The 22,439-nt window shown below is 37.6% G+C and overlaps 1 protein-coding gene across 3 annotated transcripts; it reads right to left on the bottom strand.

Annotated features, from left to right (window-relative positions):
* Nucleotides 1–355: 355 nt before the first annotated feature.
* LOC146004679 (UPF0669 protein C6orf120-like) lies at nt 356–21,925 on the bottom strand. 3 transcript variants are annotated; one of them, XM_083143607.1, is made up of 7 exons: nt 21,795–21,925; nt 18,441–18,514; nt 11,004–11,128; nt 8,936–9,052; nt 4,971–5,139; nt 2,576–2,789; nt 356–666 (listed from the first exon to the last, which is right to left on the bottom strand). In XM_083143607.1, exons 2-6 carry the CDS (start codon nt 18,471–18,473, stop codon nt 2,712–2,714), a joined length of 522 nt encoding a protein of 173 aa, XP_082999733.1. In that variant the 5' UTR covers nt 18,474–18,514; nt 21,795–21,925; the 3' UTR covers nt 356–666; nt 2,576–2,711. The 3 variants fall into 3 exon arrangements, with proteins under 3 accessions (XP_082999733.1, XP_082999732.1, XP_082999734.1); XM_083143606.1 differs by having other exon boundaries at nt 21,799–21,925; XM_083143608.1 differs by lacking the exon at nt 18,441–18,514 and having other exon boundaries at nt 21,799–21,925.
* Nucleotides 21,926–22,439: the final 514 nt, after the last annotated feature.

Below are 22,439 nucleotides of genomic sequence, written 5' to 3'. Positions count from 1 at the left end.
TCTTCGCACTAGATATTTTTGCTGCTGCAAAATGTGGTACGAGAATGGTGGGTGTGTTGGATAGGATGCTGAGAGCGTTAAGTGGTTTATTTTCGATCTCACCACAGAAGTTCCTTGGTTCAAGTCCTAACCCCTTCATAATTCATCTAATCACTCATCCTTGTCATCGTGATTTGCCAAAAGTGCCATAAAAAGTACACTAATAATGTAACGGCATGGAACAGATCAAAATGTCATTAACATGAAAATACTGCTGCTTCAATAACGTTAGGCCTCTTGTACACAGCCAACCTACATACTGTGACAATGTTAAATCATTGGAGGTAAGACAGTAATGAAAGATAATATGAAAAAGTATGAATTTTTATTTACACATTATTACAATTATGAAAGAGTCCATTTCCTGATTTATTTATTGTTACATTCATTGAAAAGTCAGCAGCAAAAGTTCTCTCCCAATCAGTCACCATCTGATGTGGTATTTTTGGGCTTACAAGTGCTCAATAGGCAGGCACCAACAATCCTTATTTATCAGGCGCTTGTAAACTCACAAATCGGCATCAGAGAGTCAAGTTTCCAGTTGCTTGCAGGAAAAACCTTTGTCACTGAACGTACATAGTCTTCAATCAAAAATAACTATCATCTTCGTTCGTAGGTCTCTGGCACCTGCAATATAACGACAAATATATTGTTAAATGAGCCACACACTAGTTACACTCATGGAAAATTATGGTTTATGGGCAGATTTGAACCTTGATTCTTTGTAAGCATGACGATGAATTGCTATTCATTATATCCCTTGTCCAATATTTGATTTGATTTTTGGTATTTATCGAGACGATGAGGATGAGCGATGACGTGATGAAATTGATGAAAGGACAGTCACAAAGAACATCTATGTCCAGGCTGGGATTCGAACCCAGGACCCCTAGTGTCTTGTTACACTGTGCTAACCCCTCCCACATGAAGGTTGGTGTTTTTCCAATAAGCAAATCAAATATGGAAGGATGCACATTGGGACAGGGCAATTGCTACCTCATTATTACACTTCTTTAGGTTTTTAACCTATTTTTTTTCCCTTGCAGGTAAATAAGAAATAATAAGTTATGTCAACGCTTCATTAAAAACTCAACAACTGACGAAGTTTTATAGTGCCTAAAATAACCTATATGCTTGTTATAACCTATTTCAGGTTTATCCACCTAAATCAAACCTTTTTTTTAGGTTTTTATGTATTTTTTAAGGTTTGTAAGGATTTTTTTTTGTATCACACAGAGGTATTATCTTGCTTTGGAACCAAAAAAAAGTAAATGATGAACGTGCTTGAAACAAATTTTCTGTCGATTTCCCTTGATCCAAGTCTATGTTTTTCAAAACTCTAAACAAAGCAAAATGTCTGGCACCACTGCACGGTCCAAAGTGCAAATTTCTTATCCATGTGGTCTTGCTCACCTTCGCTTCAGTTCTGTGCTTTGTGGCATTCATGCCTTGCAAAGTAATGTTTCAACATTCAAATTTGCACCACTGACTTTATGTTGAAATATCATGTTATAAATCCTTGCAGACAAAACGTGGAGTTTGACTGGATAACATGAAAAAAATTGTTATGTATTCAGGTTGGTCACTCTAGGACCTTGATAAAATTCAACTACAATTCCTGGTTTTAAAGGCGATATTTTCAAAAATTCAAGAGTACATGCAGATATTTTCTATATTTCAACCTTACGTATTACCACCTCTCACCCCACAAACACAAATATATATTAACAATATGAAGGGTCTGTGTGATTGCAATGTATCCAAAAATTGAAATTTTGTTTCTTAACGGCTGTACCTAATCAGTATTTTTCCCGAATTTTGAACCATTTTACATTTTTTGGAACCTACTTCAGGCTTTTTTGAGCCTAATTTAAGATTTTTTAGAACCTATTTTAGGATTTTTAAAGCCTATTTTTAAAAACGTAGCAAAATTTGACTTAATTTGTCTGTGAAGCATATAGGCTACAGCTACTAGTTATTTATGTTGGTGAAAAATGGAAATTACATGCATTCGCAAACAAATGCAATTAAAACATTAATAATTTTTAGATTAATTAATTTTCTTATTTACATGGCGTAAAACCACTTTTCGTGAAATGACCCATTAATATATTATTTTTTTTAGGTTTAGCGAACGATAAAATATGTGACACTCATACAATAATTGGTTCTTATTTTTCTATTACTTACTAACTAATACCGCACTACAGTTCTGGATGAACCTTGACCTCCGCAATTACAGCTCTCCATTCTTTTATTTTTTATTATTAATGATGTAATTTTTGTAATTATTATATAATTGCACCTATATAAACAGCTAAGGAAGCAGTGATTCAATAACAAAGTGATTTATTGAATTTTAGTGATAAAAAATTATGGGCCTCTGAGTCCTCTCCCCCTCAGGTAAGTTTTTGTATGGCACAGGTAAGGGTTAAAAAGCATAAAAACATGCCATTCTGATCATGACACTGACTTTTTGCACCTGCCTTGTACATGTGAAATATCAACGTTTAAAATTAAAATATTGTAGGTGTACCTGTATCAATATGGCTAGTCCAGGCAAATCTGTATATACACGTCACAAAATCTGTACAAAATGACTAATCAACTCTCCGTCGAGGGAACGGGCATTGTCGGCAACACAGCAGGCAGTGTAGAATAACGTGGGCATGTCACAGGAGCAGAACTTCCAAAACGATCTCCGTTACGGACCACACCAGACTCCACAGGAACGACTCCTCCTCCACTTCCTGAAAACAAATTGGAAATGTTGAACGCTGGTTATAAGGGTGGCCCATCCTAAAACAAGATTGAAATTGGCTCTGCCGACCTTCGTGGCAGAGTGGTTAGTGTGCTCCGATGCCAGGGTTGAACTCCCCAATAGCATAGTGATAACGTCGTCTACTAGTAATTAAGGGATCACAAGTCTGATACCCGGTGGAGGTAAAGTGATTTGGGTCCCACTTTAAACTGTAGGTCTAATCCCGATTAGCCTTCCTGTGCATAAAGTGGACTTAAAACAAATAAACATGGGTGTTCCTTGTGTCCCTTCATCAATTTCATCATTGCTCATCTGATTACTCCATTGTGGCAGAAAAGACGAGTAAAATACACGAAATCAATAGACTCTGACAAATTTGCTTTCATTTTCCTTTCCTTGTCTACCAGCCACAACTGGTTAATGGTAAGAGAAAAACCCAGACACATTGTTACACTGGTTGAGGGAATAGCCATCAGCGCTAGGTTTACCAGATCACTACAAGGGAAATGTAGGACACATATGTTAAGTAGATAATAGCACATTACTAGAACATGTTAGCAAGTAATGTAAAATCGACACTTTTTCAATTTCGCCCCATGTTCGATACCTGGTGGAGGCACAGTGGTTCAGATCTTACTGCAGTCCGGATTAGCCTCTCTGTCGATAAAGTGGACTCAAAACAACAATTCAATCAAATAGAAAATGCTGATTCCCAATATTAACACTTCTGAAATGGGAAAATAGGGCTAGAAGTTTAAAATTCTGTATGAAAAGCAAATAATACATACTATCAATTGAACCAGGCAATGTTCGGAAAATAATAAATAGAAGGAGGGCAATACTACTGTATGGAAGTGAAATAAGTTACAATACCACTGCATGGAAGTGAAATAAGTTACAATACCACTGCATGGAAGTGAAATAAGTTACAATACCACTGCATGGAAGTGAAATAAGTTACAATACCACTGCATGCAAGTGAAATAAGTTACAATACTACTGCATGCAAGTGAAATAAGTTACAATACTACTGCATGGAAGTGAAATAAGTTAGAATACTACTGAATGGAAGTGAAATAAGTTACAATACTACTGTATGGAAGTGAAATAAGTTACAATACTACTGTATGGAAGTGAAATAAGTTACAATACTACTGTATGGAAGTGAAATAAGTTACAATACTACTGTATGGAAGTGAAATAAGTTACAATACTACTGTATGGAAGTGAAATAAGTTGCAATACTACTGTATGGAAGTGAAATAAGTTACAATACTACTGTATGGAAGTGAAATAAGTTACAATACTACTGTATGGAAGTGAAATAAGTTACAATACTACTGTATGGAAGTGAAATAAGTTACAATACTACTGTATGGAAGTGAAATAAGTTACAATACTACTGTATGGAAGTGAAATAAGTTACAATACTACTGTATGGAAGTGAAATAAGTTACAATACTACAGTATGGAAGTGAAATAAGTTACAATACTACTGTATGGAAGTGAAATAAGTTACAATACTACTGTATGGAAGTGAAATAAGTTACAATACTACTGTATGGAAGTGAAATAAGTTACAATACTACTGTATGGAAGTGAAATAAGTTACAATACTACTGTATGGAAGTGAAATAAGTTACAATACTACTGTATGGAAGTGAAATAAGTTGCAATACTACTGTATGGAAGTGAAATAAGTTACAATGCTACTGTATGGAAGTGAAATAAGTTACAATACTACTGTATGGAAGTGAAAGCTGGCCAAGGAAAGGAAAGTATCTTGTAAGATAACAACTGTAGAAGAGAAATGCTACCAAAAGATAGTAGGAAAACAAGAAGAGACAGAGTAAGAACTGGAGAGGATAAGGGAACAGCTGTAGCAAAACAATTGTAAACCAACTCATGAAAAGACAAATTAAATGGTTTGGCCACGTAGCCAGAAGGGGAGGAGGAAAGGAAACCCAAGCAGTTCCTGGAGGCAAGACCAGAAGGAAGAAGGCCCAATAATAGACCAAGGAAGTCATACGAGGACATGGTGAAAGAAATATGAAGAAAAATAGAAATAACAAAGAAGGTCATGAACGGGGAAGAATAGAAACAGCGGGTCGAGGCATCCTCGATGCAGTAAAGGTATAAAGGTTAGAGAAAGAAGAAGAAATGGTCTTACCTCTCCTCCAGAGAAGTTCCTCTCGGGACTGGGGTAGTTAGCAGCCTCTTCATCGAGGTCCTGGTAGTGAAGACTCTCCTCCCAGTCTTGATGGATCACCTGCAGGAGGTACCTGCTCACTTCATGCGACGGGTGGCCGTAGACTCCAATTCCAATGGGCCTGGCAAATCTGAAAGTTCAATAACGAGACAGGATTGTGACAACATATTGGAGAGATTCTTCACGAACTATTCTAATTTTAAAGTAAGTCTTGAAGCTATTCTGGTGACGAATGATGAATAGATTCTCTCGGGCAAGTTCTGAAATTTAATGAAAACAGGCTTCCCACTATTTTGTCAAACTTTTCCAGGGAATTCAATAATGCTTACTCATAACTAACATACTCATATCAAGGGAAGACAACAGGTATGTCAACTTTCGTCAGATTACAGAAAATGAACTTTTAGTTGCAAAACTGTACTGAACATGAAAATAAAAAGGAGGGGGGGATATATGCTTTAATTATTGGAAGTCAAATGAAAGACAGCATGTTGTAAAGCCCAGTACAGCATCTACATGGCAGGAAATGAAACCACTCTTTTACTTACTTTAAAAAAAAAAAAAAAAAGTGTTCCCCTGTGCATAGCACCACGCCATGAAGGCGTATAGGGGGTGTGGGGGTAACGCCCCACACTTTCTTGATCTGGTCGTGAGTGGGGGTGATGTGATCAGCATCACGCCCCTGGCCGCCTTTACCCCCCAGGGTTTCCCCCAGGTACCCATGTTATTCGACGCTGGGTGGGCGCCGGGGCCGCTTCCATCGTTAGAAAAGTTCCCGGATTTGAACCGGCCGGGGATCGAACCCGGGACCTTTAGCATGGTAGTCAGACGCGTTACCGACTGAGCCACTTACTTACTTAGCTTGTTTATTCCCCCTGACCCTTCATACACACTATGTTGCCATTAGTCACCGGACACCCCTCAAAAAGTGTTCGGGATTGTCTGTACATGTCATACAACCTATAAAAGGCATTGCCGGTTGAGAATACACTCCTACCAGCTACAGCAGTCAATATGGACAGACGACACGAACTGAGTGAGGCGGAAAGAGGGATGATCATTGGAGCCCACAGGTTTGGGCATTCGACCTGTGAGATTTCCAACAAATTTCAGCTACCCCGGTCGACAGTGAGTGATGTTATCGTGAAGTGGGAGCGAGAGGGGGTCATGCCATGCCGACCCAGACCCAGTAAACCAAAAATATTAACAGATCGTGACCATCGATGCTTGAAACGTGTGGTGAAGTCAAACCGGAAGGCGTCGTTACAGATGGTGGCACAGGAGTTTCGATGAGCTTCCAGTAGTGCTGCAAGTGATCGTACTGTCCGCCGGGAGATCGTCGCACTTGGTTTTCATTGCCGCGCAGCAGTTCACAGCCTGCAATGCGACCAGTCGGTTACAGTGGTGCAAGGAATGCCGCCATTGGACTCTCGAACAATGGAAATCCGTCCTATGGAGTGATGAATCGCGCTACCAGATGTGGTGGTCCGATGGACGTGTGTGGGTGTGGCATATGCCCGGTGAATGCTGTTTACAGGACTGTATCGTACTCACAGTGAAATTCGGTGGAGGTGGCATCATGGTGTGGTCCTGCTTTTCGTGGTATGGTATTGGTCTTGTGTGTTCACTTTTCCACTTGGATGAAATGTGAATTCATTGCTGAAAATCACACGACTAAGAAAATAGTCATCTTCTTGATTAAGAATTTGTGTGCAGAAGTTCCTACGAGCCAAATGATTTGCAGGCTTTAGGGCCTGTAACAGCTGCAGACGGTACAGTCTCATTTGGGGTCTTTTCCCTAACACTTTCCACACTGTCATTGTTGGCATTGCTAGTTCTTGACTCGCCTGCTGGACAGATTTTCTAGGACTGCGAGTGAAAGCCGTTCTGACACTTTTCACCTTCTCGCCTGATACACGCGGCCATCCGGAACTTTTACCTTTACACAAGCATCCTGTCGTCTTAAACTGGTTATAAGACCTACGGATGTTGTTGTCAGATTGGGGGGGGGGGGGTGTCACTTCCAAATCTTCGCCGATATGCCCGTTGAACTGTAACAACTGAATTAGACCTTGCGAGTTCCAACACACAAAAAGACTTACGCTTGGGAGTTGCCATCTACGAATGGCTCTGCCAAGCGGCAGAGTTACGAAACTAATTTTGCGCATGCGTAGATTCGAAACTCGGTGACTTACTCTTTCATTTCATATATGGTTCATATTTGTAATGTGTATAGCATAGAAAATATACAAGTTTAAAACTCCGATATTCATTTGTGTACACCCGTTATATTAAGTTATCACTGTAGCAATTCTCATCCACTATCAAAATGGAGAGCTTCAAATATCTAGGAAGCATAATTGAGAGGAGGTAAACAGAAGAGGAGAAATGGGTGGTAGACTATATCAAAGTGTTTGAAGATTAATAAGGAACAGGGATGTACCTATGAAATGCAACAAAGGTACTATACAATTATGTATGGAGCAGAGACTTGGACAATAACAGAGAGAGACAAAAGAAAGATGCAGGCAGTGGAGATGAAATTTTTAAGGAGCATATTGGGGAAGACTAAAAGGGATAGAATAAGGAATGAGGAGATCTGACAGACAGTGGGTGTGGTGAAGCTTCAGGACAGGATAGATCAGGCACAGATGAGATGGTTGGGATACATGAAGAGGCTGGATGCAGAAAGACTACCAGTAAGAGCTTACAGTGCACAAGGAGTGGGAATAAGGCCAAGGGAGAGACCAAGATGTCGGTGGAAAGAGAGGCGTGGCGAAAGACCAGGAAAAAATGGAGAGGCTGGACTTCTATGCAGACCCAGCCAAAGGCAGGAAATGGCAAAGAATGATGATGATGTAGCAATTTTCATCCACTATCAAAACAGAGCTCATGGTGAAAAACTATTCTGAAACTGACCCATAAACTTTTGATTATTTTTTCTTTAACCCTAGAGAACATGAACCTGTATTCCTTTAAGCAAGCTTACTTATTTCTCAAGACAAATCCAAATTTACAACAATAAGGTCTTGAAATAATGGAATGCAAGATTCCATTTTTTTGCTGCGGGTGTGTTTCAGCATATTTTATACCCCCTGCATCTTCTAAACCAAATGTAGGGAATTTGATGAAAATTTGGGGTGGTGGGTTAAATTAAATGGCTGTATGATTTGATGTGGACTGGCCCTGACAGAAGCACATGATTGATTGATTTGATTCGCCACACTTGGCTAATCGCAAATACCTCTGGCTGCTTATTGATTGTTTGATTTGGTGTTTTAAGTCCACTTTATGCACAGTAAGGCTAATCGGGATTGGACCTACAGCTTAAAGTGGGATCCAAACCACTATGTGCCTCCACCAGGTATCGAACCCAGGATGCCTTGATTACAAAGCGATGACGCTCTGGCTGATTATGGAAGTACAGTACATAGCCCAGATAACATGTGCTAATTTTTGTAACTTATGGCAATTGCACTTGGAAACATATACAACAACAATAATATGATTTTTTTTAATGTTTTAATTGTACATAGGATTTTTAGTGCAAAGGTTTTATAGTGATAGTTTTAACAAATGATAGAGAAAATGGGGGAAGCAAAGATTTTAGAAGCATTTTCCAAATTTGTAGTTTCCTTTTTCCTGACGAATGACATGTTTCATGAGGCTACGACATATTTCAGATAGCCGAGGGGAAAAAAAGACCTGAAGAAGGGAACAGTTGTTCCCGAAATGTCGTTGCACAAAAAAGATACTCATTTCATGTAACAAAATTTTGTATTTTTAATTTATTGAAAATACAAATTAATAAATATGATCTCTAAGAGCCAAGAACTAAAAAAAACATGTGGTAAAATTAACTTGGATAAAAATGCACGAAAATAACTTTTTCACTATTAAAAACAAACTGCAGAAACTGCCAATACCTTCTGGGAATATCAATGTTGTCAACACCGCAGGAGGCCGAGAGCAGGCAGTGGGAGTCAAGTTCGTAGGTTGGCTTCGATATATGCTGCGATATATACAAGTCTGCATCACCTGATCTGTAATGAAGGAAGAAATATAATAATTAATTTCTATGAATGTTCATGCTGTCTGGAACCAATAATAAATAAACTGATAAATTAGGAAAATAGCAGGCATGTATCCAGAAATATATTTGGGGGTCAACTAATTATCTCAATAATAATAAAACAACATTTTAATTAGAAAAATTATATTTAATTAAATTAATTAATATTATATTGTTATAATTACATTAATTGGTACAAATATGGTATAAGAATCGAGATATAAGAGCATGTATTCATTATATATCTTTCATGTAGTTAAGATTGCCAACATTTGTGTAAAAACAACTATCCTGGTAAGGAAATTAATATCAAAGAGATAAAGAATTGAATATTTATTGAATAATAAAAAAGGCGATTGACAAAAAGTAAAGTTCCTGATTAATATTTTACACATATTGTCGTAAGTAGTAGTGTGCATAAATCATTGGAACTGTCCATCAAAGCCATATGATTCCACTACCTTGCCTTCCAATAAGTTCAGCGGAAATAACCATCAATTATATAACAAATGCTAAACAAGTATATTTTCATTATTTAATTTTAATACTTGGTAAGTCTTTCGGGACGAGGCAGGGTTCGGACCCCTTGCACCCGTCCCCCTCATAAACACATCCTTGTTAAGTAGAAAATTTAGTGACCCCATATTTCTAGGGCACGTGTGGTACAAGATTGGAATGCAACAAATATGGGAAATGTTCCGGATAAATTCGAATTATACACACTACTTCTCTCTCAAGTGATAGTTTTCACATTTCTGCAATAAAAACTACCATTTCCAAGAAACTTCGAACATTTTTAGTACCCAAATCTTCAAGAAATAACCAATTAAAAATTCCACAACTGTTCAGGATCCCACACCCCCTAAATATTTCTACAAATATTATGTATTCTAATGTATATGACATCAGATGCTGAAATCTATAAATACCCACACCATATTCAAAACAAACCTTGAGCAATGCCTGTTGGAACAGCAAAAGCATCAAAACTAGTCAAGGGACCAAAAAAAACTTCTCCTGGTTGTTTTTATTATTCTTTCTTTTTAATATTATCATTATTACTTTTACCATAAAATAATGCAACTATTAGTATTATATGTAACTTACTTTGTGTTTATATTATTGCCCCTTTTTATCAATTCTGTAATTTTTAAGTATTTTCAATTTGATGTATTTTTTATTATTTTTATTTTATTTCACTTATTATCATTATTATTTTAGGTATGACTTGAGATGACCGGACCCCTCTCCGATTTTCTTCATATTTGACATACTCACTAATTGAGGCCTCCTAATCACGAATCTGAAGTTAAAATTTGTCGGTCACATCTAGAAATTGTGAACCATTGACGCTAGCTCCACGAACCATTGGTGCGTGGTTAGGTTAGTTCAGTTAGGTTAGGCAAACATAGTTAAAATTTGGTGTCGTGGTAGTATCAGGAATATATATATTTGGTTGTGAAACAAAAAATTTCGCGAAAATCGGCAGTTTCCATTCCGAAAACTAATGCCTTATTTTCGCTTATTTTGCAATTTCTAGACGTTTCCGACAAATTTTAACTTCAGATTCGTGATTAGGAGGCCTCAATTAGTGAGTATGCCAAATATGAAGAAAATCTGAGAGCGGTCCGGTCATCTCAAGTCCTTCCTTATTTTATCATAAAATATCATGATTAGTATTAATGTAACTTACTTTCTGTTTATATTATTGTTACTTCTTTACTAATTCCATAATATATATATTTTTATATAAATACTTCATGTGTTTTTTTTAAATTTTGCTTTGTCAGTTTCCTGCGAACAAAGGGTTCATTGTAAGAGCAGCCCAAGAGGTCGAAATATGCCTGCTTTAATAAAGACGATTATTATCATCATCAGAGTTACACTTAAATACCATATTGGATATCTACACGATTACTTACAAGGTAAAGAGTTTCAAGGAAATAGGACCTTCATACATCAAGCTGTAGTAAGTGTAGTTCCCTCTCCCCACTTCACCTTCAATTGAATGCAACAGATACCCACACGAGCACACAGAAAAGAAACTCTGGAAGATAAAAGATGAATTAGCTATCACCAGCAGCATTGGTTTCATTATTTCTGTAACTTTTTATTGTATTTACTTTGTACTAGAGTGCTGCATCGAAGCCTTTTTGCTCGATCGTCTAATAGTTCTATATGGCTTACGGAATGGACAGTTTCTTTGCTCGAACATTCGACGATCGGTATACATTCAAAGTCCAGTAGTTCACGTGTAACCATAATTTCTCTGTTGTAGTGGGCTCTCAAAATGGATCGTGAAGTGAAAGGTGCAGAGAAATTGAAACTAAAGTGAACATAAAGTCATCCTCTCCATGTTAAAATGTATTTTAGTCTATCTTATAAATACATAGAAACACATGAAAACAGATTCGATCGAGTATTTTCGAGCAAAAGTGGTCCAATGCAGTAGGCTACTCTACTTTGTACATCTCTAGGTTAATCATGCAAATGAAGATTAACAAGGAATTGATGAAATAGAACAAGGAAGAAACACAGTAAAATTTCCAAGGCTGCACCTCATAATTAAGTGGACCCAGGTTGGATTTCTGGGGACACTTTGATTTTAATTTTAAAAAATTAAAACAGCAATAAGTATAATATTAATGTCCAATATATTTTACGTTGTAAAAAAATTCCTAATGTCTGATTTGCATCCAAAATATGAATCACAAAATTGAGTACATTAACCCATTATGCCCACTGGTTTGTCTCCGCACCACACTGTCGATGTGCAATTGTAAAAGTAATCCAATTCTTTGGATTTCAATTAATAGCCCCAGGCATTGTTGAATGCTCTTTGTTAGAGCATCACAACTGAAGCAAGGCAATGGCCGAATATAGTGCACCTGGGGGAAAAAAGTAATCATAATTGTTGTTTGCACTAATGTTCTTGATGTAGTGTGCAAAAGTAATGGCAAAGGGATGTTCTATATGTTTATGTCTTTTTAATTGCATTGATCTAATAACTGTACAATGGGCTTCAAAACAAGGATGGTATGTTTTCGCACCAGTGTTCATATTAACTGAAATTCTTTCAAAAAAGGTAAAAGGTAAAGTGTTCCCCTGTGCATAGCACCACGCCATGTCTAAATTTCTCTCTCGCAGTTTGTTTGTGGCCGGAATTATCGACATCTTAGACAAAAAAATGAAGATACGAATTCTGATTTTGTGTACAGTTCTGATAAGTCTATCTGAATATAAAAGTGAACATATAACAAATTGCTACCAACAGCCAGTAGGGCATCTGACTGCCATGCGGGAGGTCCTGGTTCAATTTCAATGGTAGATGATCTAAGGTTGGAATTTTTCCAGTTTTGTCCCTGCACAAAGCAACTCTGGGGGTGAAGGCAGCCGGAGCATGGTGCTCATCACATCACCTCCAAAACTGCAAGATTAAAAATCCCCTATTTGTCTTCATGGTCCGGGGAACTTAACTTTCCTATTAAAAGAGAACCACTCATCATGTATTTCCTCGTGATTGTTACATTACACATCATGTATTTCTGGGTGTATTTTAATGGTTTCACAACAAATTCCTTCATTACAATAATCAATTGATTTGGTTTACTTCTCTTTGCTTTTCTGCAACTTTTGACTAATTGCAAAGATGGAGATGAGGAATCATATGATGAAATTGATAAATGGACATTGACAAACACCAATGCCCAGGTACTGATTTGAACCCAGAATCACTGCCACCATGTGCTAACAAATCCACCATGGAGGCTGACAGATTACAATAATCTTCTTCCTCTTCTAACTTCTTCCTGTCCCCCCTTCTCCTTCATCATGAAAAAGTTAAGGTGTGAGCTGACAGCTGTATGCAGGCCAGTCATAAGAAACACATCTTCCCATCCAATGGCACAGATCTTAAATTCTGAGTGCAGTGGAGTAAAGCCACACCTTGCACAAAATGTAGTTTCCATATTCTATTGAGATTTCACTGATCACGCCTGCTTAGTAAAAATATCAAAGTAGCATTCTCCGTTCCCTTGTTTGCAGCCATCTCGCAATATTCTCATTGAAGGTTCTTCATTTGAATCACTACCTGGACATTTTTTTCCGAGTGCCCCTTCTTGAATTTTAATGATAATATTTCCTCACCATCATAATTAGCGTAAGAAGACAGACAAGGCAGGGTAAAGCAAGTAAAATGAATTTTTCACTACAACCGAAAGAAACAAAAGGTTCACAGTGGTAAACCTGTTGCACTATACTTCAATTAATCAAAACTGTTAAACATACTAAAATTCTGAAGAGATTCGCTTGGGATGCTTGGGATATCAGCCAGATTAGTTGCAGGTGCGCTTCTGACAGCTAACGTCACTCGAAGTGAAGGCTAACGTCACTCGAAGTGAAGGTTAACGTCACTCGAAGTGAAGGCTAACGTCACTCAAAGTGAAGGTTAACGTCACTCGAAGTGAAGGTTAACGTCACTCGAAGTGAAGTCTAACGTAACTCGAAGTGAAGTCTAACGTCACTCAAAGTGAAGTCTAACGGCACTCAAAGTGAAGTCTAACGTCACTCGAAGTGAAGGTTAACGTCACTCGAAGTGAAGGTTAACGTCACTCGAAGTGAAGGTTAACGTCACTCGAAGTGAAGGTTAACGTCACTCGAAGTGAAGGTTAACGTCACTCGAAGTGAAGGTTAACGTCACTCGAAGTGAAGGTTAACGTCACTCGAAGTGAAGGTTAATGTCACTCGAAGTGAATGCTAACGTCACTCGAAGTGAAGGTTAACGTCACGGTACTACTTTACTATACCAGAGACACCTATCAATGATTTATTTTGCAATTTTTTACATTGCTATTGTACTATTCTGCATTGCGGAACATTTATTTAGGTGAAATAATGAATTTCTAACGAAAATAATGTCTATTTCTTACATTAACGAGTACTTACTGTTGTTCCTCATTTCCCACAAACCATCCACGGGTAGCCCCAAAAACCATTGACATTAGCCCAAAAATTCACGATAGCCCCATAAACCATCACGGGGACGAGGTATGCCTACTAGGTTAGGTTTGGCCTGTTAGGTTAGGTTCCATTAGCACTCCTTTCATTCAGTTTAGCATATACGGACATTTTGTGCTCTCGTTCAGAAAGCAAATGGCGGCAGCAGCAATAGCGCGTCGGAAATAGATTTTCGTACAAAACCACATGCATTCGCATTAAAATGGATCAAAACTACATTCCCGAACATCAACAACCCTACAGAAAATGATTTGCGTAAGTACTTTCTCCTGTAAATTTGAAGAAATCCGTCTCTGGTATAGTAAAGTGTTACCAACGTCACTCAAAGTGAAGGCTAACGTCACTCGAAGTGAAGGTTAACGTCACTCGAAGTGAAGGTTAACGTCACTCGAAGTGAAGCTTAATGTCACTCGAAGTGAAGGCTAACATCACTCGAAGTGAAGCTTAACGTCACTCGAAGTGAAGGCTAACGTCACTCGAAGTGAAGGTTAAAGTCACTTGAAGTGAAGGTTAACGTCACTCGAAGTGAAGGCTAACATCACTCGAAGTGAAGGTAAGTGATGTTGGCGTTTGGAAGTTCCAAAGCATATGGCACCTGCCAGTTACGTGTCTGACATTTCACACAGAAAACATAAGGTTCTAGACATAATACTGGATTAAAATATTCATAATGAACTAATTATGAAGTACTTTGTGGTGTCTGCTAGCAAATGAAAAGAAAATTGAGTAAGATGACATGGCCTGAATGCACGAAAAGCTAATGAAAGTGGGTCGTGTGTGACGCTTTAAAAATGTAGCAAAGTTTGACTATATTTGTCTGTGAAGCATGTAGACCCCAGATGACAGTAATTTTTGTGAAATGTGCAAATTATATGCATTCACAAACATTTAAACCTTAATTCAATTAATAAAAATAACAATTTCCAGATTAATTCATTTTGTTCTTTACATGGAGTAAGATTACTTTTCGTGGAATGCCCCATATCCAGGACAGCCCTGACCAGGAAAGATTCAAGAACTACATCAGAATTATACAAAAAGGTGCGACTCATGATTTAGCTGCATTTACATGGAAAGAAGCAATTACTTTTTTTGATTCATTATTCTGTTATGAAATTACAAACGTACACTGTCTCTATCTACAGACTTGCCTGAACAAAAACATCTACTTCAAACTGGAAAGTGAGACAATCACACGAAATAAATAATGGTTGTTATTATTTGGTTACCCTAACAACAGATGGGTAAAATGGATTTCTCATCTGGTAAATGTTTGTGTTGTTACCACAGACGAAGACATCAATCTGCAATTGGGGAGGAGGAGAATCAATATTCAATCTAGCTGAAACTAATGACATGATAATGGATTGACTAAGGTGGGTCAGTTCTGACAGTGGCATGAAAATTGAGACATCATTATTATCACGGAAATAGTATGTTTGACTTGTAGTGAAATTTGCAGGCATGAGGACTGATTGCACCCTTCTGTAGATCTTTCATGTTTCTGTTGTGAAAGATTTATTTTAATATGTGGACACCATCAATTACTAAGATATTTTACTCTGAAAGGGTAACATTATCGTATGAGGGAAACGGATTCCTTCAAATTTACAGGAGAAAGTACTTACGGAAATCATTTTCTTTAGCATTGTGGAAGTTCCTGAATGTAGATTTGATCCATTTTAATGTGAATACGTGTTGTTTTCTGCGAAAATCTCTGTCAGACACGCTGTTTCTGCTCCCGCCATTTGCTTTCTGCACGAGAGTGCAATGTTCCATGTGTTAAGATGATGCAACCCCGTAGCCAGTGTTTCAGCCTCGCCGTGTTTTCACTAGAACATGACGTGTCGAGTATTTTTAATTATTTTTTTTAACTATGCTTGCCTAACCTAACCTTACGGAAAATGGTTTTTGGGGCTAACGTGAATGGTTTTTGGGGTTAACGCGAATGGTTTGTGAGGCTAATGTCAATGGTTTGCCACGTATTAGCATAATTTCAAATCCGGGCATGAAAGTAGATATTTTCCGGTGAACGAGGTTGCAACACTGCATAAATCGACAAAACACTCTCAGAACGCCCCCTAAACCAGTACGCTATCCTGGCCATAATGTGTTACAGATTCGAAACAACAAGTAACAGTAAGTACTCGTAAATCTAAGAAATAGACATGGATATGCATTATTTCACTTTAGGAAATGTTCCACATTCGAAAATAACACGTTAGCAATGTAAAGAAGTCCGAAATATATGAATCGTAGGTGTTTCCCTCATACAATAATAGTACCCTCTGAAAGTATGAACTAAGCCAGTAACATGCTTTTTTGCTCCTATTTTTCCAAAACTGAAGTAAAAAAGGCACTCAAATTCACAAAAGTGTTATTCTTCAATGTGTTGTCAAAATGACAACATAAAGAATCTGAAATATTAAGATTAGTCTGGAAAGACTTATAGTACAAAGAAAACTAGCTACGTCATACTACATAGGCTGACTTATTGCATTGCAATGATGCATCTAAATGAGTACCTAACACAAATCTTGGTAACAACCATCATTGACAGATACTGAAAATGCATACTTATACACTTTCCTGTTAAGTACAAAGGGAATGCAATTCCCACATTTGCAATCATCTGCAATTGGAAACTAGGCCATACATTTTATGGATTTCACTACAAGGTACTTTATCAGAATTTTCCCAATGATTTCTTCCTTGTCCATATTTTCCATCTATAACCATTTACGTTAATTAGCTTTACAATTATCTGCATGCACAAAAAGATGTAAACCATTACTGCAGAATCCTGGATGATTTCAAAAATTATCCTCTAGTACTGATGTTTTGAAATTTTAATTGTAAACCAAAAAACATTTGGATTGAGAAATTTTCATTTGTGGCTACGCAGCGAATGCAGAATATAGAGAATGTCTCCAATTTCGTTAATATTTGGTATACTAACTAAATTTGGCCTTCTAATCATGAATCTGTTGTTAAAATGAGGGCGTCACGTCTGGAAATCACGAAAAAAGCCGATATAAGTGGATTTTTTTTAGAGCTGTATTGCATTTTTTTGCGAACCAAATTTTAAGTATGCTTGCCTAACCTAACCTAACCTTGCCGGAAATGTTTCGTGGTGCTATCCGTCAATGGTTTGTGAGGCTACCCGTGCATGGTTCGTGTACTGATTAGGAGGCCAAAATTAATTAATATACCAAATAATAACGAAATTGAAGATAGTTTGGTAACACTTTACTATATCGGAGACGGATTTCTTCAAATTTACAGGAGAAAGTACTTACGCAAATAATTTTCTGTAGCGTTGTTGATGTTCGGTAATGTAGTATTGATCCATTTTAATACTAATGCATGTGGTTTTCTACAAAATTCTATTTCCGATGCGCTATTGCTGCTGCCGCCATTAGCTTTCTGCACGTCATGGAGAAAAACCGATGTTGTCCATATATGCTAAATTGAACCAAACCTAACGGGCCTAACCTAACCTAGTAGGCATACATCGTGCCCGTGATGGTTCGTGGGGCTATCGTGAATTTTTTGGCTAACGTCAATGGTTTAATAAATACACTTTATGTCAAAAATTCAACTTTTTTTGGTGAAAAAATTAGTGAAATGTTTTTAATTTTTTTTTTAAATTTAGGTATTTTTCGTTAGAAATTCATTATTTCACCTAAAGATATGTTCCGCAATGCAGAATAGTACGTTAGCAATGTAAAAAATTGTGAAATAAATCATTGATAGGTGTCTCCAGTATAGTAAAGTAGTACCGATAGTTTCTTACCCTAACCTTACCGGAAATGGTTTGTGGGGATATCAGTTAAATCTTTTCCCAATGAGCACATATTGTAACAAAATGTAAGTTTTGTAGCACTAGCTTCCTTACTGCGCAAAATGCCATTTTTCTAGAGAATGCTCGAACACCGTTGCCAAACTTACCTCTAATCAAAGTCTGCAATGCCATGCTTCAACGAATAATGATCTTCAAGTAAAAAAGCAAAAACTAATGGCCTGCAAGTAATGAAGGAACAGTGTGGCAACGCTGTAGACAGCCCAACTAATGCCGAACGTCACTTTTTCATACCATCAAATATGGTTGTTATGTTTACGTATGGAGAATGATTGCAGTAATGAAGAATGTAATTTTGCAACATATATAGACGTAAGTGTACAATTTTTACACATGACCCCCAAATCTTAACTCCAGATACGTTACCAGGACTGCATGTTTAGTGAGTATAAGAAGTAGGAAAGGAATTTTAGACATTCTCTATATTGTGCATTCATACCGTGGCTACTATAGCTTTCACATGATCAAATAGAAAACTCACCCCAAAAAGAAAAAGTTCAAAAAGTTGCTTCATTCTCCAATAAACTACCTCTTCTCATGGAAAGTACCCACATCCTACACAAGAAAGAAACAATAAATGTAGCTACATAACTCAATTTACTGGTCAACAGTAAGGAATTAAAATTGACACATTTTAAGATAGAATATTTAAGATTGTGTATACATGTGCAAGAATCTTAATATGTTAAAAATATTTACAAACTTCTTGCACAAAGATTGGTACCAGTTTCATAGATCGGAGACACATTAAAATCGGATATTTTGTGTTTCGCATGGTTCGTACTTACCAATTGTGTTTTGTGGAACATAGTTCAAGGTGCCATTATGCTTTTTACACGAAAACAAACACTTTCTCTACTAAAATAACACATTTTTCTAAGCACTACCGAACGGACGCAATGGTGCGATATCGCTTACTTTGCGAATGATATCTGAAAAATACCTACTATCGTGTTCGTCACGTGTGCAAATTGTACATTATGCACGACTAGCTGACGGATAGCCCACGAACCATTCCGATAAGGTTAGGTAAGGTTAGGTTAGGCAAGCATAGTTTAAAAAAAAGGTAACGGTTGTATAAGTCGGAGATGGATTTCTTCAAATTTACAGGAGAAAAGACGGTATAATTTAACAATACAGGGAATTTCTCCAATTTGTTTGAATTTTCGGTTACTTACTAATTTGGGTCTCCTAATCACGAATCTGCACTTAAAATTTGGCGCTCACGTAAAAATTTGGCGCTTATTTGGGGCAGGTGAATCCGGCCACTTTCTAACATGCCCTTAACAGGGAGTCTATAGATATAGGCGGGAAGCCGGAGCGGAGCGGAGGCGGGGCCGCGATAGCGGTTGGGGGCGGTAGGTCGATTACCCCAGGGGCGGAGCCCGGAACCGGCGGGAAATTCGGAAATCGAGGGTGTGGAAATAAGAACTTCATTTCGATTATTTTGCTATTTCCACGTGTGAGCGCCAAATTTTGACTGCAGATTCGTGATTAGGGGGCCAAAATTAGTGAGTATGCCGAATTTCAAACAAAATGGAGAAATTCCCTGTATTGTAAAATCGCTCCGAAAAGACGAGAAAGTACTTACGGAATTGCGTTCTTGAGGACTTTCTGAAACCGGGGAAATTGTTTTTTCGAATCGTGCAACTTATTTGGCCTGTAAGTAAGGTATTTTTCGTCATTCATGCATTTCCGTTATACGATAACTCGTGCCGCCATTACCGTCGACTACGTGAATCAAATGTTCCGTGCGTTCGGTTATGTAACCCCCTCTCAGTGTAGCAACCTCGCGGCAGTTTGACAAGATGACGTGTCAAGGTTGCGTTGTTAAAATGTTCCCGGATATTGAAGATCCTAGAGATTTTTTAATTGAACATAGAATCGTGAAGGAAGAAATGGAATGTCCGAAATGTTCTAGTATGTGTAAGCTACACATTGCACGGGATGGGAAATGGCTGTATATATGTTCGAAAAGAGTGCAGGGGCGCGGTAGATTAATGTATAAAAGATTTCCATGTGGATTCAAAATCTCGGCAAGGCAGGGTACATTTATAGGACAAAGTAAATTAAGTGTACCGAAGATCGTCAAATTTTGTAAGCTTTGGCTGTTGTTGCCCTACCCAAGTCAACAATTCATCGAATTCGAACTGAACATCTGTTCAGTAACAATTGTGGATTGGTCAAACCACTGCAGACACGTGTGTGAAGACTGGGTGATTGCGAATTCGAGACCGGGAGGTCCGGGAGTTGTTGTAGAAGTTGATGAAGCAAAGTTCGGAAAGACCAAAAAATGTTTGAATAGAAGGGCACGTCCAGTTGGTGTTTGGAGGAATTGAAAGGAAGAACAGTGAACGTTTCTTCATGGTTCCTGTAGAAAACCGCAACGAACAAACTCTCCTGCAAGTAATACAGCAATTCATCCTTCCTGGAACAATTATTATTTCAGATTGCTGGAAAGCATATATAAACTTGCAGGGAGCAGGGTACACGCACCTCAGAGTTACCCACAGTGTGGAGTTCATCGACACACCTGCAAGTGGACATATCCATCATGAAAACTTGCAAAGAATGAGAGGCGCCAATGTAGAAGTTCATTCTCAAAACATCGAGAGAGCTTGGCGTAATGTCCGTCATTCCATCCCAATGTTTGGTCGCAAGAAATATCACTTCACGGGCTACTTATCGGAATACCTCTTCAAGAGAAATTTTCCACTGGAGAGAAGAGTCCATGAATTTTTTACGCAAGCCGGTAGGATGCAATACATTTAAGTGTAGTGAAAGTTAATTTTTTTTGTTGAAATTTATTTTTCTAAATTTTCCTAACCTAACTGAACCTAACCTAACTTTACGTGAATGGTTTGTGGAACAATTTTCGATTCATATAATTTTGTGAATAGCTTGTACGGCATTTATAGGTTCATAGGTTTGGAAACACTGCACATCAGCTGACAATACTGCATATCAGCTGACGACAGACGTGAGTCAAGATTTGGCCGCCGAATTAGCAACGACAAATAAAGAATTATAATGTAAAAAACAATGTGTTTTTAATGGAAAAAAGTTATCCCCAGCTTGAAAAATGTTCTGTAATGCATATGAGGTAAGTAGCAATGATTTTTATGTGAAAATAAACGAGCTTAATGTGTCTCCGGCTTATACAACTGTTACCCCAAAACACTTTTTCTACTAAAATAACACATTTTTCTAAGCGCTACCGAACGCACGTAATGGTGCGATATCGCTTACTTTGCGAATGATATCCGAAAAATACCTACTATCGTGTTCGTCACGTGTGCAAATTGTACATTATGCACGACTAGCTGACGGATAGCCCCACGAACCATTCCGATAAGGTTAGGTTAGGTTAGGCAAGCATAGTTAAAAAAAAAAAGGGTGGGTTCGAAACATTTGACATGATTTTCCGGTCAAATAGATACCAAGAACTGTGTGTCCGATGTATGAAACTGTTACCGAAAGATTCATGCTACCTTGTTTGTGATTAAAGATTTCGACACCAAAATTCGTGTCCTTCGATTTCAAAAGTTAGAAAGGTACCCCCTACAGAATTCCACGATATAAACTGGTATCGTAAAGATACTACATACAGATTTGAACAGAAACGTAAGCGAATATAACTAATATTAATGATCCTTCCACCAGAAGGATGAAGGATGAATTATGTTCTTACAAACTAGCTGCTTAGTTCAAATACGCTTTCTATTGATCTGGACCTAAAATGAATGAGAACTTGATGTAAAGCATTACGTAACTTTTAAATTGCACACATGACAACACAAAACTAAAGTGTTAGTGGATATAATTTTGTTAATACCTACATCGCATAGCCTACGTTATTGTTATCCTACACTTATGTCGCCTTCCACATGTTACACCATACAAACATTTCTTATGATACTCGAATCGAATATATTCAGGCGTGTTTACTTTTGATCACAGATGATCGTTCTGTTCTAGCATTGCATTATAAGGTAATTTATACAGTGTTATAACGCTAATGGACTTGAACAAGCAAAGAGTGATGAAGAAATGAATCCTGATTTTCTAAAATCATTTTAGCATATACAGATATTATATGTATTTGCAAACATGTGATTCATGAATGAAATAAATCAAAACAAAACGATACAATAAATAATACGAGAGCACGGTGCATGTGATTGTCACGCTGTATATAATATTATTTTTTCACTAGACTTCGTAGAATCGGATGCACAAATTGTCCATTGCCATGTATTCACTTTGCTTTTCAAGGAAGCCAACAACTTCTTAATCAGCATCAACACAATTTCATTGCAAAAAACTATGTACAATGCAAGAAAAATCATTGAGAGTAAGTTACTTGCGCATCCAACTGCACACGAGACAAATGATTCACTCATCCCACCCAAAGCTATTTTCGGGGGAAGTTCCAGTTGTTTTTCTGGACCATAAATTATTTTTTTTATCTGACAACATT

This window comes from Lepisma saccharinum, chromosome 22 (genome assembly GCF_977018435.1).
Source record: "Lepisma saccharinum chromosome 22, izLepSacc3.1, whole genome shotgun sequence".
NCBI lineage: Eukaryota > Metazoa > Arthropoda > Insecta > Zygentoma > Lepismatidae > Lepisma > Lepisma saccharinum.
This window is presented reverse-complemented; position numbering and strand designations above follow the sequence as displayed.